This window comes from Rattus norvegicus, chromosome 1 (genome assembly GCF_036323735.1).
Source record: "Rattus norvegicus strain BN/NHsdMcwi chromosome 1, GRCr8, whole genome shotgun sequence".
In the NCBI taxonomy this organism is placed as follows: Eukaryota; Metazoa; Chordata; class Mammalia; order Rodentia; family Muridae; genus Rattus; species Rattus norvegicus.
In genome coordinates this window covers 136,596,723-136,623,362 of record NC_086019.1, presented here as the reverse complement: position 1 = coordinate 136,623,362, position 26,640 = coordinate 136,596,723, and the positions used below count along the sequence as shown (strand labels likewise).

The window sequence follows — 26,640 nt, the reverse complement described above, 5'->3', positions numbered from 1 at the left end:
TGCAGTTCAGTTAATTGGAGGGCCTCTGGAGGCTAGCTTTAGCCTTTGGCTTGCCAGTTTGTGTAATGCAGTTTTCAGAAACTGCCTTGTTACTCAGTGACAACTCTGATTTTACTTTGTTGTTCTGAGTAATATCTGACGATGCCTCCAGAAGCGCTCCCAGTGGCACTAACATAGATTTGAACGCAAGTTCATGACTTGAATTCAGCTACTGACAGCCTCATCAGTATTTGCTGACATGTAGTAGGGCAGGTGTGGTGTTTGTTTGGTCCTCAGTTTTTTCTGTTTGTGGAACACAAATAATAATGCTGTCATTTTCGGGGGTGTGGTGGTTCTTGGGATCTAACTCAGGGCCTCATGCAAATTGTGCAAGTGTTCTTGACTGAGCTGAACTCCATCTGGTCAATGTTTTTGAGAGCTGCTTTGAGAATTGGATCAGAGGGTATAACAGTGTCTGTCTGCACAAGTCTGGTGGATTGAGAGTTCTTCTGCAAGTGAGTGCTGGTAGGCTTTGATTGGAAATGACTGAAGTTATTGATAAGCCACGGGCCAGTGCTACTTCCTTTAGAAACAAACTAGGAAGCCAAGACTTGAAAATTTGTGGGTTTTTTTTTTTTTTTTTTTTTTGCTTCCTAGGATGATGGTTTAGAAAAAAGTCCAACGAAAAAAAAGCAGAAGAAGAAAGAGAACAAAGAGAACAAAGAGAAACCAGTGAGTTCTCGGAAGGACAGAGAAGGAGACAAAGAAAAGAAGAAGTCCAAGGACAAGAAAGAAAAGGTACCCATTATACAAGAACCTTTGAAATTCTGTTTAGATATCCCATGACTTGGGAGAACTGTCTATAGTATATCCAGGAAGGAAGTTTGGACTGCTTGAGGGATACCTGCACCCTTCTTACAGGGAAGAGCTAGACAATCTTGAGCTTTTGTGATGTAGAAGACCTTCGTTTGGTCTGTCATTACACATTTTTGGAGAAGTGTATGAGATAAGACGGAACAAGTGAGAGAGAACAAGGTACAGGTTCTTAGACTGTGTCAGAAGAAGGCAGTCTACACATACTGTAAACCTGAAAAGCTTAGGATTCAAACCAGATACCATATATCAACAAGAGACACTGGAATAGACTTGCCTAAAAGCCTTCATGTTGGAAGTGTCATGAAGTTCATTCCAAACCATAGAATTGCTGGAGTTTTATTACTTTTATTAGGTAGATATGAAGAGAGTCATTTATAGTCAGCCCTTAACCATTGCTTCAAGCAAATCACAGCTATAACTCTGCCATCTATTGACATCTTAACATTTCTTTAAAATTTTAATTAAGTCTTATGTGTATGGATCTTTTGCTTGTATATGTTTCTGTGTACTACTTGTTTTCCTGTTCCCTGAAGAGACCAGAAGAGGGCATTGGATCCTCTGGAACTGAAGTTATATGTGGTTGTCAGCTATCATGAGGGTTCTGGGACTGGAACTCTGGTCCTTAAGAAGAGTTGCCAGTGTTCATAATCCATGAGTCATTTTTCTAGCCCTTGACATCTTAACTTCTTGAAGTTACTTTTGTAAATTTCCCCTTAAAACATGACTATAAATATAAAAATACTAGTAAGCTCAGACCATTGGGTACTCTCTTCTCTCCACACAAGAGTATATTTATTGCAAACTACCTTACCACTGATGAACAGGTGTCAGTTAAAGTAATTTTTAACAGGTAATTTGACTGTAGTGTAGTGGAAGCTATTTAGGTCTCACATTAAAATGACTTTCTAGTTTTTCATGTTAGAAACTATGCTGTGGTTAAGAGCATTTACTGCTCTTGCACAGAACATGGGGTTCAGTTCCCAGCCCCCATGTGGTGGATTACATCCATCTGTAGTAACCCCAGTTCTCAGGGATCTAATGTCCTCTTGTCACCTCTGTGGACACTGCACACACGGACTCACACGGACTCTCTTCTTACCTCTGTGGACACTGTACACATTGACTACACATGAATGAAGGACACATCCACACAAATACCAAACTAACAATAAGACTTTGTAATAAAGGGAAACTACACTGGGATAAAGGGGATAAAGTCTTTTGCATCAGTGTTCCTACAGAATAATGTTTCCTTTTGGTTTTTCCTTTTCATTTTGTTTTGTTTGTGTTCTTTTTGAGACGGGATTTCACTGTATAGCTCTGCTGGCCTGGAACTCACAGAGATCCTCCTGCCTCTGATTTCTCTATGTTGAAATTAAAGGCATATGCTTTGCGGGTTCACAGTTTTGTCATGTGTACTTCACCTGGCTTTCCCCTTGCGGGCTGTGTTTTGTATCTCATAGCATTGCTGATGCCGCCGGACCTCCCCTTCTCCAGTTACTCCTCCTGTCTCCTCCCCTCAGAGCACCACGCTGCTGTGCTTTTGATTTCTACTTTAAAATACTTAGACTTTATGTTTTCTTTTGTGTGCGTGTGTGGGCCTGTCTGATTGAGTACATGTATGTGTACCACATACAGGCAGGAGCTTACAGAGGTGTCAGATTCCCTGGGTATTTGTGAGCCTCCATATAGTCCTGGAAATCACACCAGGATCCTCATTGTAAGAGCAATCGTTTTTAACTGTACACACCTCCATGCCTTTTAAAAGTTGTATTTAATCTGTATCATATAACAATAAGCAATGCATTCTAAACATCTCATGCTTTTGAAATTTCCCTAAATGGGCTCTGTGTATGTCCCTCTGAAGGCTTTTGACCTACATAATTCTGGTCTCCATGCCTATTTCTCTTGACTTCTGTCAGTTATAGTTAATACAGATCAGAGGGTAGCTGTTAATAAAGTTTGCTGCTTGTTATCCCTGGTTTTTCATGACTTTTTTAAAAATTATATTGATGGACTCAAAGCTGTAATTTAGTACCTTTAGAAGAAATGGGAATACTTACACTTTAGCTATTAATCTTATAGGTCTGTATGAATTGAGATCACCATTTCCTTCCTCTAGCAAAGCACTGATCTTGCAGAGGACCCAGGTTCAGTTCCCAGTACCCACCCAGATTCTGGTTTGCAATGTCTGTGACTCCAATTTCTGGAGCTCTGGCACCCTCTTATGACCCCTTCACATTCATGCAAAGATGTGGTGCACATAAACCCATGCAGCACCACACGTGCACATAAAGACTGTACCACTCCCATATCACCACATCAAAGCAGAACAAACAAACAAAAAGAGGTCTGCCTAGAATTCAAGATTATAGAAGTGACAACGACTCTTTGTAACTCTTCGAAAAGGTTAAAGGTGGTGATGCCAAGTCTTCAAGTAAATCAAAGCGATCTCAGGGTCCTGTCCACATTACAGCAGGAAGTGAGCCTGTTCCCATTGGGGAGGATGAAGATGATGATCTGGACCAGGAAACCTTCAGCATTGTAAGTCTTGAAATTGAGGATGCTGGTGCTGGGACACAGCGCTTGCTCGCGCTGCCCTTCACACACAGACGCAGCCACAGAGCTCCAGTTGGTGTAAACATGGGCGTGCTGCTTTGGAAGCGGATGCTTGTTATCTTTACAGATTGTAGTTAGAACCAGTAGCATGTCCTGCATTCCTGTTTTTGAGTGTATGTGTGGGCCTGCATGAGTTTATGTACCACACTTGTGCAGGAGCTTGCAGAGTTTAGAGGGGTTCTCTGTGGCATTTGGGAAATAGAAATGTGCTGGACAGGAAACAACATTTAGAGACCCTGTTTGAAAGAAGAAATTTCTTATTCTTCTTTAGTCTGTTGTTTATAATGAAAGTAGTAAGTGACCAAGCTGAGCAGACAGGTAACTCCCCGAATCATGTCGATGCTCCCAGGATAGGGTACAGAGGAGAGAGGAGAACTACCGTGGAGGTCCAGTAAGAAGGGGATCTGATCTAGTCAGACAGTTCCAGGAAGGAATGTTTGAAGTGGGTTCCGAAGGAAGAGCATGTGGTTGTGGGAGACGAGAGGAGGGACGCGTGCCAAAGTAGGGCCATTCCTGATGCACGAGGAAGTGATTGCGGCTCCTGTGGCTACAGCGTGGCTTGAGACAGGCCAGCTGATGAGGAGAAGGGCTTTGGCTAATGAGAGGTGGTGAAGTTCTGCACTGTACCTACTTCCATGATGTGAAGCTGAGAGCTGGACCAGGACACACTCATTTTCTCTGCGAGCATGGGAAACGGGCCGCCATTGTTTATGTTCCACAGCTCTCTGTTATCTTTCCAAACCTCACAAGTCATGGCTTACTTCAGCAACTCTTTCTGGCTGAAGAAAAAGCTGTCATCTTTGCAACGTGAACGGTTTCTGTCCTGGGCTGACAATGGAGGACAGAATATTGACCCAGTTCTGTGATGTCTTTTGACTTCCCTGTAGTCTTTTTTTTTTTTTGGTTTTTTTTCGGAGCTGGGGACCGAACCCAGGGCCTTGCGCTTCCTAGGTAAGCGCTCTACCACTGAGCTAAATCCCCAGCCCCCCCCTGTAGTCTTTAAAACCGACTTGCATATGCCTATGTTTTTCTTTCTTTGCAGTGAAGTCATTTTCTTATATTTTGTGAGCATTATGTTTTATATAAAGTTCAGTTAGGTATTAGAAACATATTAATGAATGAATAAGTGAATTGAATAAATGAATTATTCCCCGTTCTTCCTTATTCTGTTGTTTGTAAATAACCTAATACCTGAATGGGTTTTGAACTAAGGGTCTTGCTCATACGAGCCACATAAGTGACTAAATCTGGTGGTACATGCTTGATACCCTGCCACCGTGGAAGCAGAGGCAGGAAGATCACAAACTGTCAAACAGTCTGGGCTACATAGCAAGATCAGACTAGCCTGAGTGCATGGTAATTTATCTGTTCTGTAGAAACTGTTGATATATTTTTTTATTCTCACTCACTGAAGCAGTGTTCCCCAATTCGTAGTGTCTCTTTATGCCATTATAAAAACTGAAATTAAATACTGAAAAATGCCCACGAGTTTCCAGCTGAGGAGGTTACCAGAGAGTATAGTATTTTTGTTTTTTTATTATTAAGAAACTTTATGATCATGGTTTTCAGGTTAAACCTATAATACTGTTTTACGTTTGATCTTCTTCGTGGCCACAGCTCTCTTGCAGATGAGGAAACAGAACACTCAGAGAGGCTAAGTCAGGTATCAGAGGTCCTCATCTAATCCCGAATATGGTGATGGCACTTATACCCCAGAGTTTCTGTGTATCTGCACTTGTCCCATTCCACTGGTGTTCCCGCTCTTCCCATAGTGACGCGCAGCATGGGGGTGGGAGTGCGTGTTTCCCTGGATCTTAGTGTGTGGACCTGGTAATCGAACTCTCTGAAATGACTTGTGCTGTTCTTTTGGCCTGTTCCAGTGTAAGGAGAGGATGAGGCCTGTGAAGAAGGCACTGAAACAGTTGGACAAACCCGACAAGGGACTCAATGTGCAAGAACAGCTGGAACACACCAGGAGCTGCCTGCTGAAGATTGGAGACCGCATAGCTGAGTGCCTTAGAGCTTATTCAGAGCAGGAGCACATCAAATTGTGGAGGAGGTAGCCCACTCTGGCCTTGAATCTGCCCATTTGATTTGACAGTGTGCGAGTGTGCTCTGTTTTTAAAAATAGATAGCATAGCCACCTTAATAAATCTTTTGCCAACGAGGTTCATCTGTTGACAGCATGACCTTGGGCTTTAGCTTCCTTTCCATGAAGTAAGCTATTTTGTCAAGATAGCCTTTTCTTCTGATGTAGCAAGATTATACCATTAATGGGGTTTATATGAGGAAGATGATGATAATAATAATGGCAGCAGTAGTAATAAATGATAATAAATTAATAACAACAATAATTGGCTTTTTGGCTTGTTGTCAGAATATTTGCTTTAAACCCACATGACATAGAAGCCAGAGTAATACTTTGCTCATCTCAGGTTAGTGTGTGTAGGTATTATTATGTCTGCTATAAGAAATTGGTAGGTTGCATACTCTCTTGCTGCTGTGATACAATACATGCCCACATCAAGCTGGGGAGGAACGTGTTTATTTCACTTAGGACTCTTAGGTCGCATTCCATTGCTGGAAGGTGATGACGAGAGCAGAGCAGGAGCCTGCAGACAGGAACTGAAGCAGGGACCTCAGAGGACTGCTGCTTCCTGGTTAGCTTCTCATGGCTTGCTCACCCAGGACCACATGCCCAGGAATGGCACCACTCACAATGGGCTGGGCCCTCCCAAATCAGTTACCTATCAAGAAAAAAGTATGACCAGCCAGTCTGGTCAGGACTTTTCTCACTTATGTTTTCTTTTCCCAGCCTAACATAAAAACCAATCAGGACAGGTTCCAACACGTGAAGGGAAACAAAGGTTATAAGTACATGAACTTGGACCCTCTGTTTTCATCTCCTTTAATTAAAGAACTCTACTAGTCGTTTAAATTAATGAAAGACATCATAACAGATTAATTTATAAACAGAGATATCTCAGATATCCCTTATCATAGATGCTTAGAATCAGAAGGATTTTAGATTTTGAAATACTCATAAACATAGGTAATAACATGTATTTAAATGGGAAGCAAATTTATTAAAAAATTCCCCTTTGTTTCATATATACTTACTATCTGTAACCTACAGGTATTCTTGTACAGAGCATTTAGTGCGTCTGTGTTTTGACTGTGACTTACCACGTGAGGATAAGAGTGTAATTTTCCTCCTAAAGTACCAGTCCCACAGTTTTCAGAGCAGGGACACTCACCTGTATTTCCCATAGTTACTCAGAGGAAATGACAACCCCGTAGAGCAGCCGTAACAGTCATCAAGATGGGCAGTGCGGCCACCCAGAATGCTGAGTCGGGAAGCCTGCAGTTTGATTCAGGACAGGCCTGGCCAGCCTAGGGAGACTCTGGGGATGTAGCGTAGTAGCTTGCCCTGGCCTTAGTTCCCAGTACTAGAGGGAATTTTGAAAAACTAATGTTAAGTTTATTTCCATAAACTTACCTTCAGCCCATTTAGATCATAGTTAATGCATCTCTATTTTAGTCAATTGGTTTTGAGTGAAAAGTAGGTTTCCAGAAATCTCGGGTCATGATGCTAATGGCAGCATGCCACACATCTTGAGTATAAAATATTGTGTTTGAAAAATCATTTCTTCCCACTTAACCCTGTCATCTTGGGCTTCCTACTGTGCTCTTGGTTCTGTTGCTGTTTAAATACTTGGTCACCAGCACTTTTTCATTAAAATGTCCTTGATTTTTAAAAGTTCAAAAGTAATACAAGGTATGACTTCCGTAGAAACTGTCCATCTAAAAGTAGGTGTAGAAGCAGTTTTAGAAGTTGTATGAAAAAAATGCCTACAGGGCTGGTGAGACGGCCCATCAGTTAGAGCACGTGCTGTTCTTCCACAGGACCCAGGTTCAACTCCCTATGTCTACATGATGGCTCATAACTATAACTCCGGACCCCCTTCTAGCCTCTACACACACCAGGCACACACATGGCACCCAGATACATTGAGACCAAACAGCCGTGCACATCTGCAGAAGGCTGGTTACCTTGAAATGTGAGTGTAGATGAGCTAAGTGGAAATGGTTAAACAATCACAGTCAAGGCTTTAGCAGAGGCGTGAAAGTGGACTCTGGGAGGGTGGGGTCACTTGCAATTTGCCAAGAAGACTGTGGCTTTTTATAAGAGAGACCTTAGTAAACTAAGAGGCTCACTACCCGACACAGTGTGTTGACTGTTTTGTGGCCCAGCCCAGCACGGCCATGGTGAAAGTGCTCACTGGAAAGCTTGGATGAGGAGGGACTCACTGTTTCTGACTCATTGTTACTTCCAGCATCTCTGTGTAAGCACCTATCTTTGTGCCATTCCTATGCTATACAGCAGTGCCAGGCTAGGACCTTCTGGAGTCTCTAAGAGTTTGAAGGAGAGATGACAGGCCTTAGTGGTAATGAGTGCTGGGATTATAGCATGTTCTCCTATAACCAGCTTAGTGCAAGGACTCGGAGAACATTTTACAGCAAAATTCAGTAGCTTGCCATTTATAAAATAAAATCACATTTTAGCTAGGCAAAGTGGCACATATATGTTAAATTCTGGCACTTGGTAGGCAGAGGTGGGCAGATCTATTGAGTTCTAGGAGAGCCAAGACTACACAGAGAAACTCTGTCTCAAAAAAAGAGAAAAAAATATCAGAACAAAACAACAAACTCAGCTTTTAAATTGTTTAATTTATCAGTACTATTTTTCTTTTAGGAACCTATGGATTTTTGTTTCCAAGTTTACAGAATTTGATGCACGGAAACTACATAAGTTATATAAGATGGCTCATAAGAAAAGATCTCAAGAAGAGGAGGTAAAATACAAATTTAGTTCTAATTTATACAAATATTTCAAGTCAGTTTTCCAGGAAATCCCCTTAGGTTTTGTTTTTCCCTGGGGAGGTAGTGATAACCCTGTGGGGATGTTGGCTCTTAGTCTGTGTACAGCCTAAGCAGGGTGACAGAAACCATCACAGGTCACAGAGTGCATCACCTGTGATCCACACATAATGCATTGACTGTGATTTTCAATTAGTTCCTAACACTGCATGAATAGCCAGACAGTAAAACTGTTGTTTATTAGGTAAGATAGCCAATGCTTTAGAGCCAAATAGTGTTTTAATTCCTGACAAGGAAATGTTACCCTGTGGTCTCATGACCTAGAAGCTTATTTTCTAGACCCTTTCTTTTTATGTCTGCTTTTCTAGCTTGTAATGTGGATTGTCATAAGTCCCATGGTCATGGGCAAAAAGTTCTTGTATTCCTATTCATGTATGGGCCCATAGACTTGGCATCCATCCAGCTTCTTGCTTAGAAGCATCTAAATTGCTCACTTAAAGGAGTAGACAATTTGCCAAGCCTGGTGGTCGTTGCCCTTTTGTATAAGTACAGGGATGAGCATAAGAGTGACTTGGCTTCTGCTGTAACGTTAGTTCTCATGCGGGCAAGCCCTCCTGTAGATCTGCTATCTTGCCACATGGGCCATGTCCAAATCAAACCCTGAGGAACAATTGGGGACATTGTTCCACATTCACTAATGTGTCAGGCTCTGATCACAAGGCTCTCTGTCTCTCATGTACTGCCGTGCCCTCAGAATTTGTAGTCATGCCAAGGCCGGCATGGACTTGTAGTTATAATGTAAACTTGATGTATTATTGACCTGAGAATTATACCTTCAAACAGTTCATCATTTAATTTTACACTGACGAATATGATATAGTAGTAATAGGATTAATATAGTAAGTGTGTGTTAGTGAAACTCTAATAAAGTTTTTATATTTGTCTATTCATTTTGTGAGTGAGAGAAAGATAGTTCATGGGAGGATACATTATCCCACAATGTCCAATGACAGCTTTCAGTAGTCTGTTCTTTTCTATTTATCCTTTCACAGTGAGTATTGCAAGGCTGAAGCTCAGGTTGTCAGGATTAGTGGTGAGTGCTTTTCCCACCGAGCCACTCACTGACCTCTCTCTAGTCAGTATAAACATCTGTGAGAGCCTAGTCGGGAAAGGCCCTTAGGTAAGACAGTAAGTTGGGTTGAGGATCTGACAGTGGGCACAGTGGTGAAGGACTTCACTGCAGTCTGTGAGGTTGAGTGAAACATGTATGTCAAGTGCGTTATCTTAGTCTTTCTCTAGGATAGTTGTCTTCGCTGTGGTCACTAGTGCTGAGATGAGACACCATGAGCCAAGGGGAGGAATGCTTCGTCATCATTGTTCATCATCAGAGAAGTCAGCACAGCAGCTCAAACATGGCAGAACCTGGAGACAGGACCTGATGCAGGGGCCATGGACGAGTGCTGCATCTTGGCTTCCTCCCCTTGCTTACTTTTTTATAGAATCCAGGACCACTTGTCCAGGGATGGCTGTACCCACAATGGGCTAGACCCTGCCCCATAATCACCACCTACGTATAGCGCAGTCTTGTGGAGGCATTTTCTCAGTTGAGGGTCCTCCTCTCAGGCGACTTCAGCTTGTGTCCGGTTGACATAAAACTAGTCAGCACAAAAGATTTCAGTTTGTCAGAGGAGTAGAACACGTGCTTCTCCACCCAAGAGTTTAGTTTAAGGGGCTAACCATCCGTACAGTGGGCTTGACTGCTGTCCAACAATCATGGGAAGATTATGGTCATGCATTTCTTACTGAATAGTAATACTCAAGCCTCAAATGAAGGATGGTTGTAATAAACATTGTACAGGGGAAGATGTTTTCATAATGTGCTAAATGAAGAGATAGAACCAAATAAAGTATTTTTCCTGTTCTTTATATACACCGAAGGTTTAGATATAGACCAAATAATTTAATAGTCGTTTCCCTTCTGCTTAGAGTTTAAATCAGTTCACACTGTTACAATATCTTCATTTTCAGAGTTGTCCTTGGATGAAGGAAGGAGTGGTGTAGCTCAGACGGCCAGCCCGAGGACTTTGGTGCAGTGACTTCCTCTCTGGCAGTTGGGAGCTCCTTACTCGAGTTAGCCTTATAAACCTAGCAGTCATGATTTTGTGCGGCCACAGAAGTCTTCTGAGAGTGACGACTATCTGGCCACTTGCATAGGGACAGGTTGTATACAGTGACACTTAGTGTCTCCCATGTGTTCTCACAAGTGCTTGTTAGTAGAGGTTGGTTTTCTTGCAGTGACCTAGTAGGTCAAAGTCCACAGACTGCTAGCCTATGCTAGGTGGTTGCCGCTATGGGAGCTCACTGGAGTTGATGCACAGTTTTGGTAAGAAGCTACTAAATGGCAGCTCAAAGGTAGAGAGGTGCCAGAGGGGCCTGTTCAGGAGGTGATCTTTATTCTGCTGTCAGGACTTAAGCCTGGGGTCCTAAGCTCTTCGGTTTTTTTACTCTGCCAGGAACAAAAGAAGAAAGATGATACGCTTGGTGGTAAGAAACCATTTCGACCAGAGGCCTCGGGCTCCAGCCGGGACTCTCTGATATCTCAGTCCCATGCCTCACACAACCTTCATCCTCAGAAGCCTCATTTGCCTGCCTCCCATGGCCCACAGATGCATGGACATCCAAGAGATACCTACAGTCACCCCAACAAGAGACACTTTAGTAATGCAGGTAGGCCGCTAGGTAGCTTTTATGGAGATGTCACAACTCCCTGTCACAACTCCCAGTTACCTTGTTTTCCAAGGACCTTTGTACTTTTACCAAGACCTTGTTGTCTGTTCTTGGTTGAAATAAAACATGAAATAAAGATCTAGAACGCTAAGGGCCCGTTCTAAATTAAGGGACCATAGGTACCATAAACAAACAAAAGGTAATGGGCAGACTTAGGGAGCAACTTACATTCTATATAAGGTGGGCACTCAGTCTGCTAATATTTAGTTGGTGATAACAAGATAACCAAATAGAAAAATAAACAATAGATGGATGGCAGTGAAGAAGCAACCTGTGACAGTGAGAGACTGTTCAGAAACTGTACATATGATAAAGGGTTAACCTGAAAAGTAGAAGGGACTGGATAATAAGTAGGCAAAAGATCTAAAGAGACATTTCTCAAAAGATGATGATGAGAACTCTGAAACTCCCTAAATCAATGGTTCTCAACCTGTGGGTTGACCCCTTTGGGGTTAAATGACCCTTTCACTGGGCCCACATATATTTCCCTCATCAGATATTTTTTTAAAGATTTATTTTAGCTATATGAGTACACTGTAGCTGTCTTCAGATACACCAGAAGAGGGCATCAGATCCCTTTACAGATGGTTGTGAGCCACCATGTGGTTGCTGGGAATTGAACTCAGGACCTCTGGAAGAGCAGCCAGTGCTCTTAACCTCTGGGCCATCTCTCCAGCCTGCATATCAGATATTTACAGTATGAGTCACAGCAGTAGCAGAATTGTGGTTGTGAAGTATGAGTGAAATAAATTTATGGTTGGGGAGTCACTACAAAAGGAGGAACTGTATTAGGAGAGTTGAGATCACTGCCCTAAATTAAGTTATAGTTGAGACAGGGAGGTGCAGTGGTAAAAGAACATGATTTTAACTCACAGCTTCAAGCTTAATCAGCAGAGAAGGTTGTACCCGTTCTTTGTTGAGTGCTGAGGATTACCTGTGTGGCCACACAGCACTAACAGGACATAGCAGAAACGTCGTTTATGGGTTATTCTTTTTTTTAAAAAAAAGATTTATTTATTTATTTTATATGATTACACTGTAGCTGTCTTCAGACACACCAGAAGAGGGCATCAGATCTCATTACAGATGGTTGTGAGCCACCATGTGGTTGCTGGGATTTGAACTCAGGACCTCTGGAAGAGCAGTCAGTGCTCTTAACCTCTGAGCCATCTCTCCAGCCCCTGGGTTATTCTTTTTCAGGAACTAATGTAAGTTTGTTGTAAACAGGTTATGTTTTAGCTTCCCCAAATTTCACTCTACTAGGTCCTAGCCTTATATCCAGTGGACATTTCCCAGCTGCTGTATAGTCCTCTGCTGGTGGCTCAGGGACTTAACCTGTGGCCTAACTTTTGACCTTTAGGTTAGCATCTGTACTCCAATAAGCCCTTTATTTGAGAGACCTGTTAGTCTCAAGTTTTAATAAAGGTGTACAAATGGTCAGTAGGTATGTAGAAAAGCCTTCAGCATTACTGAAGGACCACAGTGAGACACCACTTCACGTCTGATAATAGCCATTGTCAAAGCAGCACAGTGTTCCAAGGATGTGGAGAAGAAGCTATGCTTTACCAATATCCATAGACGAACACAGCCAGTGAGAAAGTGTGAGTAGAGGTTCCTAAAGCATTAAATGGAGAACTCCATACTACCCGGAAGACCCACTACTGAGCGTCTGCATCTCAGGCTGATGAGCTGGCGGGACTCTCCTCCGGTTTACTGTTGGGGAATACTTACTCACAGGAGTCAGCGTATGGGCTCAACCTAAGTGTCCATTAGTAGTGAGAGATTGGCAGTCACCCATTAGAAGTGAGCCTGTCGCTTGTTTCGATGTGGATCAGCCCAGAGGTTTTATGTTTAAGAATTATGAGCTGGTACAGAAAGACAACACAACATGATTTCTTCAGTATGCAAAATCTAACAGAGTCAGATTTAGAGGTTCAGAGAGGTGAACAGCGGTTACCTAAGGGTGGGAAATTGGGAATAGGAGGTGGAGGAAATGCTGGTTAAAGGACACTATAGTTAGGAGAAAGTTGTGTAAGAGATAAACTGTACAAAATGATGATTAGTTGACAATATATCCTTGAGAATCATTGGGAGATTTTAAATATTTTTTCCACAAACACAAAAAAATGTGTTAACATGGTTAGTCATTGTATAGTTAACATGTATTTTAAGACACACATAAAATGAGTATCTTAGGGTTTTATTGCTTTGAAGAGACACCAAGGCAATTCTTATCAAGGAAAACATCTAATTGGGGCTGGCTTACATTTCAGAAATTTAGTCTATAACATCCTGTGGAAAGCATGGTGACGTGCAAGGCACACTTGGTGCTGGAGGGTCCGAGGGGTCTACCTCTTCATCAATAGTCAGCAGAAGGGGACTGTGTGTGTTTCACACTGGGTGTAGCTTGAACATTTAAGACCCAAAGTCCCATCTGCACAGTGACACATTTCTTCTAACAAGGCCAGACCTCTTCCGATAAGGCCATGCTTCCTAATAGTTCTGTTCCCCAGAGGCCAAGCATTCAAACACATGAGTCTGTGGGGGCCAAACCTTATCAAATTACCTAATAAGTGTATATAATTTTTATTTAATTTTAAATATAATTTTGAAACAAAGCTTAAAAAAGAAAAAGAAAAGTAGATTGGATTAAATTTTGGAGATTTGTTTAGAAAAATGTAGAGACAGCCAGACGAGGCGGTACACCCCTGAATCCTAGCACTTGGGAGATAGAAGCTGGCAGATCGCTGTTGAGTTTGAGGCCAGCTTGGGTTTACATAATGAGTTCCAGGAGAGCCAGAAATAAGAGTAACCATGTCTCGATGAAAGAAAAGAAAGACATAGGGATTAAATGTAAGATATGTGGTGGTATCTGCCACCCCAGAACTAAAGAGGCTGAAGCAGGAGAGGTCTGAGTTCAAGGTCCTGCAGTGTATGTAAGATTTCCTCGAACCTCATTATAGTTATGTGTTGTTTAAAAAAAAAAAAAGATTAAGGATTAGGGAATTGATGGAGAATTCATATCAAAGAGGGATACTGTAAAACTGCCCATTTTTATGTTTTAACTCATTCTGATCAGCAGTAATTAAAAAGGAGAAATGCACACTAGTTATTAAGGAGAGCAATTGCTCTAGTTTGTTTTACAAAATAACGTGAAATGAGGAAATATATAGCTCACTAACTAGGAGAATGGTTAAATGAGTATTAGGCCATCTGTACCCAGTATCATCAATTATTTCAGAGAATTGGCCAAACCAGCCATTGTGCACTTGCTGTTACTATCAGAATTTGTGAGGCTGAGGCAGGAGGATTACATGTTTGATGGTACATAGCAAAGTATTATCTCAAAAAGTGCTCCCACATTTTCTGGAAACTTTTATTCACTAAAAATGTTTGAGATTGCTCAAGGGTTAAGAGTACTGGCTACTCTTCACAGGACCTGGGTTCAATTCCCACCACCGTACAACCATGTGTGACTTCACTTCTAGAGAATCTGATTTCTCTTCTGGCCTCTATAGGCGCTGCATGCATGTGGTAACGAGACATGCATCCCGGCAAAACACTCAGAGATGTAAAAGAAAATAAATAAAATAGGGGACAATAATTCAAAGTGGGGAATAATAAGAACCAAACAATCATCAATTGCATGCCTGTATCTTTTAATTTACTGAGATGAAATTCATACAGCATCTGAAGATGAATTAGCCAGTGGTGCTTGGTACATTCCGAGTTCTGCACATAGTGACTTGGGCCTCCTTGAAATGTCTGTTACCTCAGATGGAAGTTGTGTGCCATCCCACCCTCTCGCTGTCATAACTCTGTGCTTCAACTCTATAAATTAAGGTATCTGACTACTTCATGTAAATGGAATATACAGTATATTACTGCTTATGGCTGGCTTAGCAAAATGTTTTCAAAGTTCATCCTAATTGTAGTGTGAGTCAGTTCTTAATTCCCTTTTATGGAAGGTTATGTTTTCACTCAATGGATATACCATAATGTTCATTTATCAAGGGACATTTTATTTCTCCTTTTATTTTTCTGCTGAGAATAATACTAATATAAATGTACTGAAATATTTGCTTGAGTGCTTCTTTGTAATTGTTCTAGCTATGCATATAGGATGGATTGCTGGTTCTATGGTAACTATCTGATTCCGATTAATCAAGGAACCATTTCCCTTAAACATACTTAAGCACTTGTAAAACAGAAAAAGGTGTGAAACACCGAGTCTGCCCATTAGTGACTGTGACCTTTAATGAGTAGAGGGAGAGTGTAGGGATTTAATAAGTGTTCATTGTTTATTGCTCAGCAGTTAAAGTAAGTGCAAAGTACTTTTAGAGACAGAAGAGGAAAAGGTAAAGAACAAGACTCAAAGTACCACAGAAGCATAATATTTTACAAAGATTCAATTTTTCTACAGAAGTCTAGAGAAGTGCATTTCGTTCTAAACGAAAGTTATAGTTATAGAATTCCATTTGCGTATATATACACACAGTGGATTTTGTGTTTGAGGCTGTATAGAAAGTTATTATCTCAAAAAGTGCTTCCACAACTCCTTAAGCTTCTATACACTAAAAATATGTCTGGGCATGGAGAGATGGCTCAGTAGTTAAGAGCATGGGCTCTTCTTCCAGAAGACCAAAGTTCGTTTCAACAAAGTGTATGTGTGCATAGATATGTGCATGTATTTCTTAGTTTTGAAAGTAGCTTAAACTTCTTGTAAATTTTTCAAGATTTTTTTTCTTTTAGAAAAAAACCTTTTAAAGAAATCTTTAACGAAAATCTATTTTCATCTTTACCTTCTTTCTAAGGACCATTAAATCAAGTGTGATAGTGCATGTCTTTAATCCCAGCACTGGGAAGCAGAGGCAGGCAGACCTCTGTGAGTTCAAGGCCAGTTTTGTCTACATTGTTATAGGCCAGCCAGAGCTATAGTAATAAGACCCTAACTAAAAAAATTATTGCAGTTACTTACGGATTTATTTATGTTTCATTCATGTGTATGAGTTCTTTTGTTTGAATGTAGGTAGGTCTGTGCACCGTGTGCACACCTGATATTCACAGAGGCTAGAGGAGGATATCAGAGTCCCTGGAATTGGAGTTGTAGATGGTTGTGAGCCTCCCCGTAGGTGCTGGGAGCTGAGGAGTGCTCTGCAGGAGCAGCAAGTGCTCCTGACTGGAGCCGTGTCTCCACTCCTGCTTGCAGTTATGTAAAGCTCCGTCCTCAGTAGCCTCCTGCTGGTGAGACATTCTACGCTTTTTTCCTTTTCATTTTTAGTCTTTTTGCCCAAGTCTATGACACAGTGCTTTAAAACTTGTTGAAGTTTTAGCTGGTGTTACTTCACTCCCTTGGCTTCCAGACTAGGAGATGCCCATCTCAGGGTGGTTCTGAACTCAGCCCTTCAAAGGACTCCTTATGGTTTAAGGAAGAAGTCTCCAGTTAGATTTTCAGCAGCTCAACACAATTAGGCAAGTTGATTAACAGGTGATGAGCTGTCTAGTGAGGGTGTACTGTGAAACAGCAGGATTGCTTTCCAAATTCCCTCCTGGGGTCTTGAGTATCATTTCAGGGGTCTGCTATAGATTGGGGCAAGCAAGAATAAAATGTGTAAGAGTAATTTAGAAGGTCTTAAAAAAGACAGGGTGGTAGCATTTACAACTTTATTAGCTATAAAGCGATAAAGCTAAGAAGGAGGAGGAATTACCTCCTTGTAACAGGTCAGCCTTATTAAATTCTGCCCTGTGCCTGTAGTTCAGAAACAATTCTCTTCTTGCAGATCGAGGAGACTGGCAGAGGGAAAGAAAGTTCAACTATGGCGGCGGTAATAATGCCCCCTGGGGGGGCGACCGGCACCATCAGTATGAGCAGCACTGGTATAAGGACCACCACTATGGTGACCGGAGACATATGGATGCCCACCGTTCTGGAAGCTACCGACCCAACAACATGTCCAGAAAGAGACCATATGAGCAGTACAACAGTGACCGAGACCACCGGGGACACAGAGACTATTATGACAGGTGTGTGGACGGCTGTGAGAGGTGGGGCACTGACTTGTTCATGGGACGACGGATGGTGGTGCTTATCCAGGTCTGTCTGTCTGTCTGTCTGATGCATGCTGAGCTTCTGGCATGGATCCCTTGTTGTTGCTATGAGGACGTCCTCAGGATGCAGGAAGGGAGGATGCTTATTCAGATGTATTTCTTACTTTATGTGTATGAGTGTTTTACCTGCACATGGGTATGCAGGTACCTCAGAAAGTCAGAAGAGTGTGTTGGATCTCTGGGCGTGGAGTACAGAAGATTCTGAGCTGCCATGTTGCTACTGGGAGCTGAATCCTGGTCCTCTGCAAGAGCAGCAAGTGCTCTTAACACCTGAGACATCTCTCCAGGTCCTGTCCCCTTTGAAAAAAGCATCACTTGGCTCTTGCAGAACTTTACTGATGCAGTCCCCCTTCCAGCAGACCTCCTTCCTCCTTCCATGTCTTTGGTTGTGACCCAGGAAGCTTTCTTGTGCTTGCTGCATGAGTTGGCATGGGCATCTTAGGAGTATCTCATGCATGGCTGGAGAAAATGATACTGCTCTCCTGGAACCCTTTTGTGTTTCTGTCGTATTTTTAAATCGGCATATAATGTGTTCAACATCACTGGCATTTTTGAACAAAGTTTGTTCTCCCCCATCTACCCACCCCTGTCTCTCCCACCCTCCTGCTACCCCTCTTCTCCCCTTGTGACTCCCTGCCAGATTTTTTTCCTCTGTCATGTCCCACATGTCCTTGAAGCCCCATGCCACCGTACTTTCTCCTCACGTAATTTATCTCCTCTTGGTTTCTTTTTTAGATTCGTAGAGTTTTTCTGTGCTTAAACCTGGCTACATGTCTACATTATGGGGCATATCCATGCATGAGGGAGAATATTTGATTCTGACTTTCTGAGTTTGAGTCACCTTGTGTTGTATCATACCTTCCAGGTCCATCCATTTTCCTGCAAATTTCAGAGAGGCAGAGTTAGGAAGATCTCTGCAACTCACTAGCCAGCCAGCTTAACCTAATCAGTGAGCTCCAGGTCTCAGTGAGAGATCTTGTCTCAAAGAAACAAGGTTAGGGCAATGATCTGGTAAAGGTGCTTGCAGCCAAGTCCTGTGACCTGAGTTCAGTCTGCCTATGTATGGTGGCATATATATGCATACACATGTGCACAGTGCACACAGAATTAATAGATGAATAAATTAATATGCTGATATTTCTTTAAAAGGTGAATGGTGCCTGAGGTATGTCAGCTGAGGCTGGCTTCTGGCCTCACATTCATGTACCTCACACACCTAAAAGTGTGTCCACACATTACTTACACATGTGAACACACACAGTACAGAGTCAGCAGTAGTCGTTCTCAACATGGTATAGGAGGTGGCTCCGGTCTGTGGTCCTTCCTTGCCTACCTGGATCCAATAATTTAAGTCTGCCTTTTTAAGTTGTACCTCTTTATAGCCATACAGTGCCATTACTGAGATGATAAGCCAGTTTCAAACTGAGCAAGTGTGAGCAGAACACCATGCTTTTACCAGACTTTCATTCAACATCTGGCTGTTGATTGAACTGCAGAGCACCTGTGGACTTCCCTAGGCTGATGTTAGGCTTTGTGTTTAGACTACACTGTGAATTTAAAGTGGGGCAAGATTTACCCAGCATTCCTGTGTCCTGCCGTTGTTTTGGATGATTGGCCATTTAAATGCATAGCTGTAGCCTGCATTACCCCCTCATGAATGAGCCGCAGGCTCACTGCCTCCTGCCTTCCCATCATCTGGTCTGGTCCCTCTGCATCTCTGCCTGCTCTGTCCTTTTGTCCTTTCCTTCTGTGCACTGAGGCCGCACTGTCAGGGGGTATTTGTTTTGAAGGGTGTTTTCGCTAGTTATAAAGTTTACAATTACTAGTTTCAGTACTTTGAGATACTCCTCCGTTGTTTGTATGCCCGCTGACAAAAAGCTCTATCTTCTCCTTTTTCCTCCTCACAGACGGTTACTGTCTCAGTCCCTGGTTTTGTTATATATCATACGCTGTGCTCCTGCCTCCTTTTCTATAACACAGATTAAAACCAGGCTGGAGAGCACTAAGCAAGTACTTTCCACTCAGCGCACTGAAGCCCCGGCTTACTTTTCTTTGTGTGTCTTAGGACTCACTCAGCTCTTTGGATATGTAGGGTTATCTATTATACCTATAAATTTGAAAGATTTTCAGTATTTTCCAAATAATGTTGCCATTTTCTGTTTTCCTCCTTTGGAAATTCAAATCGTTCTTAATATTATCCTGCTTGAAATAGTGGTATGCTGACGAGACTATATCAGAATTGTTTCAGTATCCTCATCTGCTAATTATGTCATTTGAGTCCATTTCAGTTTAATTAGCTTATCTCATTATGTTTCATAATCTCTTGGTACTTCCCATGCTTAGTAATTTATTTGATGCCCTGTAAAACACCATTGACAGCAGTACACTCCTGTGTGGGCACACACACATGCATACATATACAAACACCTCTACCAGTCCTGGCATTGTCTTTTTGTTCCCTGTGATTTCTTGGGTTTATTCATCCTTTTCAGATGGAAATGTTCTTTCTAATATTCTCTGTGGAGCTGACTTTGTGGTCACAAATTTCTTTAGTCTGGGGTTTTCTCAGCCTATAGGTTACGTCCCCTTTGGAGATGGAGCAACACTTTCACAGGAGTCACCTAAGAGCACTGGAAAACACAGATACTTACTTTACAATTCATAATAGTAGAAAATAATTAAGATTAATAAATAGTACAAAGATAATTTTATGGGTGGAAGTCCCTACATGAGGAAGTGTATTAAAGGGTCACAGTATTAGGAAGGTTGAGAACTACTGCTTTAGTCTGTTTTGTCATGAATTTTTAATTTTATTATTTTTTTAAAGATTTGTTTTTACTTTTATTTATGTGTAGGTGTTATGTTTGTTTGCATGTGAGTGTATGCACACATAAGCTCAAGGAATCCAGAGGCATCAGATCCTCCTGGAAGTGGGTTTATAGATAGATGTGAGCCTCTTGACTGACTTGGGTCCTCTAGAAGAGCAACATGTTCTCTTAACCACTGAGCATCTTTCTAGCCCTTCTCCTACAATCTTAAGAGATAGTTTTGCTGGGTATAGTAATCTGGCTGACAGTTGTGATCTTTTAGGACTTGAAGGACATCTTTCTAGGCCCTTCTGCTATAAAAAATGTCTGGCAGCATTACTCTGTTGCAATCAGGCCAATTTTCTCATTGGCCTTTCTTCACAGGCAACTTAGATTTTCTTTCTTGCTTTCTTTAAATATTCTTTATTCTATATTTTAATGTTTTAATTGTGTCATGGAGATTTTTTTTTTCCTGGTGGTTTGAGATTCTCTAGGTCTCTTATACCTGGGTGAACATCTTTTTTTCTCTAGGTTTGGGGAAATTTCTTCTTGGAGTTTACCGAAAAGATGCTTGATTCCTTCACTTGCTATTTTCTATGCCATCTTATGGAGGTTAGGTCTTTTAATGGTATTCCAAACTTCTCCCATGTTCTGTTCATAGTTTTTCTACAACTTTTTCATTAACCTTTATCAAGTAATCCAATCCAGGTTCTCTACTCTGTCTTCTATCCGAATCTGTTCATAACATAATCAGCTCTGTGGCCATGGTTTTCCACCGAGGGTTTTAATTGGTTTATTGAGGTTTTCATTTTCAGTATCATTTCAGTTTGGGCTTCCTTCAACAAATCAAAGATTTTTATGTTTTGGATTGACTTTCTCATTCTATTTATCTTTGTCTTTTGAGTTGTTTGCCTACAGTGAAATTCTCTTCAATTTCTTTGGAAGTTCTTCCAGGTCATTTTGAACAGGTGCTATCACTTTAGATTTCTGTTTTTGGAGACACATTGCTTATTTATTTGTGTGTGTGCGTCTGTGTGTGTGTGTGTGTGTGTGTGTGTGTGTGTGTGTGTGTGTGTGTTGTTGTTGTTGTTGTTGGAGACATGTTGCATATTTTTATATGTTGGTTTTTTTTGAGGGCTGCACATCTGGAGGTGGTTTTGGTCGAGCTCTGTTGTTGTTGAAGTCACCTTCTTGTAGCGGAGGAGTTTGCATTGCTCAGGACTCACAGCTGCGTTGGGAGTAAAGCATCTGTCTTCGTCTGGTGTTTGATATGCTATAGCCCCCATTTTAAGTTTTGTGCTTATCTGCTCTGGCCCTGGTACCTTCAGTTGTAGTCAGGAGCTTGGAACAAGTTTCCTCTGCCAGTGTGGACTGCTTGTGGGTCTAAAGGCCAGGTAGGACAATTGGAGGGTCCCAGTCAGGCAGCAGGTAGGACCTGGGTCACATCTGGTGATAAGATTGTCCCTGATGGGGAGTGGCTTGGGAGCTAATGAATTTGGAGAGAAAGAAGGCCAAGAGGAGGAAGCAGTCCCAGCAAGCAGCTCTCTGGTTTGAGCTATGGGTATGGTGGGGATCTAAGTGTGTAGGTAGCCTGCCTCATGTGTTATAGAGAGTCCCTGGTGGGGTAAGTCAGATTGTCAAGTAATTTTAGGCAACCTTAGTGCTGAGTATCTAGGTCAGTTTTGGGTTTTGCTGCTGTTAATAATTTACAAATAGGTTTTTTAAAAAATATATATCTTTTTCTCCAGAGCATGGTAAGAAATATGAAAATGTTTATAGTTGTCTTCTTCTGAGGGAGAGCGCACTCACAAAGCTGTCGTGATTGTCCAAGGTTGTGCTTGTACGTTACTGTAGCTTCAAAGCGTGTCTGTCATAGGATGCCTTTTACCAATGTGTGTGAAACCCCTGACCATTTATTGGTCTTGTGTCTGTGTGTGTGCTTTGGCTTCCTGGTGATATAAACATTAGTCTCTGGGTCCATGTGTATATGAAGAAATAGAAGCAGAAGATGGAAACACATTAGGAGTCTGCCTATGCTTTCAGCTGATCTTTGTATCTATCTCTCTTTCAGGCACCATCATGACTCCAAGCGGAGGAGGTCAGATGACTTTAGGCCCCAGAATTACCACCAGCAGGATTTCCGACGAATGTCTGACCACAGACCCACCATGGGTTACCATGGCCAGGGACCCTCAGACCATTACCGCTCTTTCCACACAGACAAATTGGGGGAATACAAACAACCCATGCCTACATTGCACACCGCGCTCTCAGACCCTCGCTCCCCCCCTGCCCAGAAATCTCCCCATGATTCTAAGTCACCCTTGGATCACAGGTCTCCTTTGGAGAGATCACTAGAACAGAAAAACAACCCAGATTATAACTGGAATGTTCGGAAGACATAAAGGACAGCTCCGGAAGGGGAGAGAGCATAGGAGTCATCAAGCACTTGGGCGTTTTGGTCTGATCCAGCTGTGGCCGGTGGTCAGACTGGTGAGCGGAGTTTCTGGATGCGCTGCTGCTGGATCCACTGACTTGGCAGCTGAAGGAGCACTTGAAGGAGTTGGAGACCTTTGTCTGCTGCTTTGGTTTGGTCTCCACTCCTGCACTTTGGCACCCCCACCCGATCCTAGCCTGTCATGGCCTCCCCCTCCATGGGTGCTAGGAGGAGGTGACTCTATGTACCAGCTTCATTGGGCTGCTTCCTCTGTGAAGGAATCCGAGATCTCGAGAGTCAATGAATGTTCTATTCAGCATGAGTGACCAGGGCAAGGACCTGCTGGACAGTGTGTGATTGGTTCACCATGACATAAGGGACGCTGCTCATGGGAAGTGGGGTCACAGGGTGGGCTTCACACTGCAAGACTTGAAAGGGGAGCAGTTATACCCCTTAGATGTGTTCTTGGGAGAAATGATACACTTGGTCTCATTATGTGAAGTGGGGTAGGGATAAAGAGACAGGGAAATAACTGCCAACGTGGCCTCCTCCCTGCCAACACTAATTTTCCCTGCACTATCTCTGTACATTTCAAAGGTTTGGTCTTCTGGGTGGCGTCCGTTTTCCCTCACTGTCAGGGAAAGTTGGCTCCCTCTGGCTGACTTTAGAGTACTGTGACTTGGGCATTGCTGATGCCGCATGGGGCTTACTTGTCTGGGGGAGTGGGCTAAGTGGGTGTAGGGGTGCAGATGGGGGTGGGGGTAGTAGAACCAGGAAAATGGGAATCCCTGGTGGGTTTCTGATTCCTGTGGTGAGGAGGAGAGTCACAGTCCTGGGGATGGAAATGGAGGTGGCCTGCTGCTGAGTCACCTGCTGGTGAGCCCCGACGTGGACATACATGCAGATGGGCCAGCAAGCAGCAAGTTGTCAGTATTGGCGTGGGTCGGCAAATGGTAGCTGCATCTTAGTTCCTAACAGCTTGAAGGGGCAGACTGCACAGACCCGAACATCTTGACAGTTGAGATGTGGACAGGTGAAAAGCTACATTTCCATTACAAGTTGTTACTTTAAGATCTGTAGAGTGTAAACCTAAGTTAAAATTTCCCCCAAATCACAAGCATCTGTGATGGGGTAGCCAAGCTGTTGAGTTGACAGGAGGCTGGTCGGCGTCAGGTTGGGTTGGGTTGTGGGACTGATGGGTTGTGTCATTGAATGGCTCTTCTCAGTGTCTGGATACTGGGCTGGGCCTTGGGTTTTACTCACTTTCAGTATAGCTTGTCAGTATTGTTAAGGTATCCAAAGCCTTTCTAGATCGAGACAGGAAAACTGACTTGAACATATGGTAGGTGTGCCTCTGTAAGAATCCAGGCTCATTCTGAGTTGATGAAAAGTCTTATTTGGACATATGCAGGGTTTGGCTCCCTGAACACTCTTGGGGGGGGGGGTCATCTGACACAGTACCATTTAGTGACTTTCCCAAGATAAGCATGAGTTGTGTCCTTGAGTGAAACATTGGCCATGCATGGCTGTGGTGGGCCATTGCTTTTGCTGCTTTAGAGCACCACGGACCTGGCTGGTGCTGAGCTGGTCCCTACAGCTAATGCTCGGTAAACTGTCACCTTCTGGCCTCCTCATGGCACCGGGTCCTTCGTCTTCATGTGCATGCATGACTTGCAGTAGAGCCTACTCACTGCATGGGAGTCCCTGGCTAGAGTCTGCTGCCTGGCGGCTTGCAGCGACGGCTCAGTCAAGGCTGAAAGGTCTTTGGCCACACAGTGAAAAGTGAACCATAGATGGAGCTTGCTGACCCCACTGACACTACCTGTGTTTGGTTTGCTGGGCTCTTGGTGCTGGGAGTGCAGCAAGCACAGGAGGTACCCTCGGGAAGGCGGAGGCCTTGCCTTTCCGGACTCACCTAGGTCTTGTCTTTCAACTTGTTGTAGAAGTTACAAATTATTCTCAAAGATGTCTGTCTCATCATGAGGGAAAAGGAACTTTCTTTTGTTCACATTCAGGACTTTGAGGGTATAGTGCCATAAAATGTAGCAAAGGGCCCCGTGGGCCAGATCAGTGTTACATTGATTCTGAGGTTACAGTGTCTCCCACCAAACATCTGCTGTAGGCCATGCGGTGTATTTGAAGAGGGCTTTGGGAGAAGGAAGCTTTCCTCTTGCTTTAAACCAGTATGTGCATCACATGCTTACGGCAGACATTTGCTACCAGTGGAGTTCTGTGGAGCCTGGCTTTGGGCAGCTCATTCTTGAGGAGGTGGCAAAACTTGGGGAAGTTAGGTGTGAGTGTTGTCAAGGCCTGAAGTCCTATGATGCACTGTGGCCCTAGAAAAGGAAGATGCAGCCTCTGCTGACCACTGTGTCCTCTCAGACTTGGCCAGCTGCAGGAGCCCAACCTGATGTTCCCTCCTTATCCTCTGTGTAGTCATTCCTTCCGCCCCACAAAGGGAGCGCAAACATTTCTCACTGTGCTGCTGATGCTCTGACCTGGTGTGTCTGACAGATACATCAGGCTTTGCAGGGCAAAGGTGATTCACCTAAGTGTTCACACACAGCAACACTGAATCCTACAGACCAAAACCCACTTGTCAGCAGGAGCCGTGGTCCAGGCCCAGCACCTGTGTCTCCTAGCCGAGGCCAGCTGTGTTGGGTGAAGAGAGCCATGCCAAGGGTCCAGGCTGCTTTAGTCCATGTGCCCTACCCATTTGGGGACAGATGGTTTTTCTTGTAAACTTGTGGACTTTTGAAACCTGTTGACTAAACAGTAATTAATTTATATTTGTGAAAAATGCCACTGTCCTGGTGATTTCTGATGTAAATAATGTTGTTTATATAGTATGTATTAAATTTTCCTACATTGTAAAACTGCTGTACTTTTGAGTCTTGTATATTAAAACGTGTTACTAAGGATTTTTAGAATTGGGCTAACCAGTTACGTTACATCCTGGTGTGAGGCAAGTGCCTCAAAGACATTGCATCAGTCTCCTTCCCTGGCTGGCTGCAAGCCATGCGATCGAGCTTGGTCACAGCTTGGTCAGTGGAGAACTTTTCAGTTGCATTTATGTTGTTGCTTCTAAATAGTTTCTGTCCCTGAACAGCTTCAGGCCATAAACCACAGCTGTGTACTTCAGGGAATGGCATGGAGCCATTAAAGCTGATAGTCATAAAGGGCTAGCCTGATCTCCCCTGGGGGTCCTGGGGAGGCCTGCCTCAAATACCCACCTCTGTCTAGAAGATGCCAGGCCTACAGCCCACCAGCTTTGGTGTGGTTAGCAGTTGGGTTATACATATATTCATCCCTTCCCCTCCCTCCCTCCCTCCCTCCCTTTTCTTTTTTCACAGAAATTTTATTTGGGGGCTTAAAAAACAACATAGAATCTTTCTCCCTTTCTCTTCTTTTTTTTAGTGATTTATTTATTTTTATTTTATGTGCACTGGTGTTTTGACTGCATGTAGTATGTCTGTGTGAGGGTGTCAGATCTTGGAATTACAGACAGTTGTGGACTGCTGGGTGGGTGTTGGGAATTGAACCTGGTTCCTTTGGAAGAGCAGTCAGTACTCTTAACCACTGAGCTATCTTCCCAGCCCTGAGTTTATATATTCTTGAATAGGGAAAAATGCTTTTCTTATGGAAACAGTGACACAAATGTTCACTTGTAGTTTGGCACAGAGGCAGGCTCAGCTCTGACATGGCCCAGACAGAGGAAAGGTAGCCTGGCCCATGGGTGGAAATACTCCTGCGATGAATCTTGCCCAAGCCCAGGGCCTTTTAAACTCGTACTTAAGTGTCTTTGAAACTAAACTCAAATCTTTATGATTCTCTTAATTCTTTTTTTTTTTTTTTTTTTTTTTTCCCGGAGCTGGGGACCGAACCCAGGGCCTTGCGCTTGCTAGGCAAGCGCTCTACCGCTGAGCTAAATCCCCAACCGATTCTCTTAATTCTTAGTGCCAGACAAACCCATGTGTCCACTCAGCAGGAGGGCAGCTGCTGGAACTCCACCCAGTTAGTTATCCAGGACCCTTTGGTGCGAAGCCTGGCCCAGCAGAAGGAAGGCAGCTGGATCTGTAAGACTTGTAGTTAACTCCGGAGTGGAGAAGTACAGAGGGTTGTTCCTGCGAAGACAAGGCTGGTGAT

The 26,640-nt window shown here is 43.1% G+C and overlaps 1 protein-coding gene across 12 annotated transcripts in view; it reads left to right on the top strand.

The window, feature by feature from the left end:
- The window catches only part of Chd2 (chromodomain helicase DNA binding protein 2), a 128,882-nt gene extending 103,512 nt beyond the window's left edge, over positions 1 to 25,370 (top strand). For 9 of the 12 annotated variants that reach the window (XM_039112868.2, XM_063262626.1, XM_039112837.2 and 6 more), the window contains 7 exons: positions 637 to 777; positions 3,265 to 3,399; positions 5,355 to 5,533; positions 8,231 to 8,330; positions 10,869 to 11,082; positions 16,923 to 17,166; positions 22,129 to 25,370. In XM_039112868.2, the coding sequence (XP_038968796.1) occupies positions 637 to 777; positions 3,265 to 3,399; positions 5,355 to 5,533; positions 8,231 to 8,330; positions 10,869 to 11,082; positions 16,923 to 17,166; positions 22,129 to 22,462 (1,347 nt within the window). In that variant the 3' untranslated portion in view covers positions 22,463 to 25,370. Of the gene's footprint in view, positions 1 to 636; positions 778 to 3,264; positions 3,400 to 5,354; positions 5,534 to 8,230; positions 8,331 to 10,868; positions 11,083 to 14,829; positions 14,986 to 16,922; positions 17,167 to 22,128 lie in introns of those variants that run through there. The other 3 variants (NM_001107523.1, XM_063262629.1, XM_063262627.1) reach the window with 3 other exon arrangements.
- The last annotated feature ends 1,270 nt before the right edge of the window (positions 25,371 to 26,640 follow it).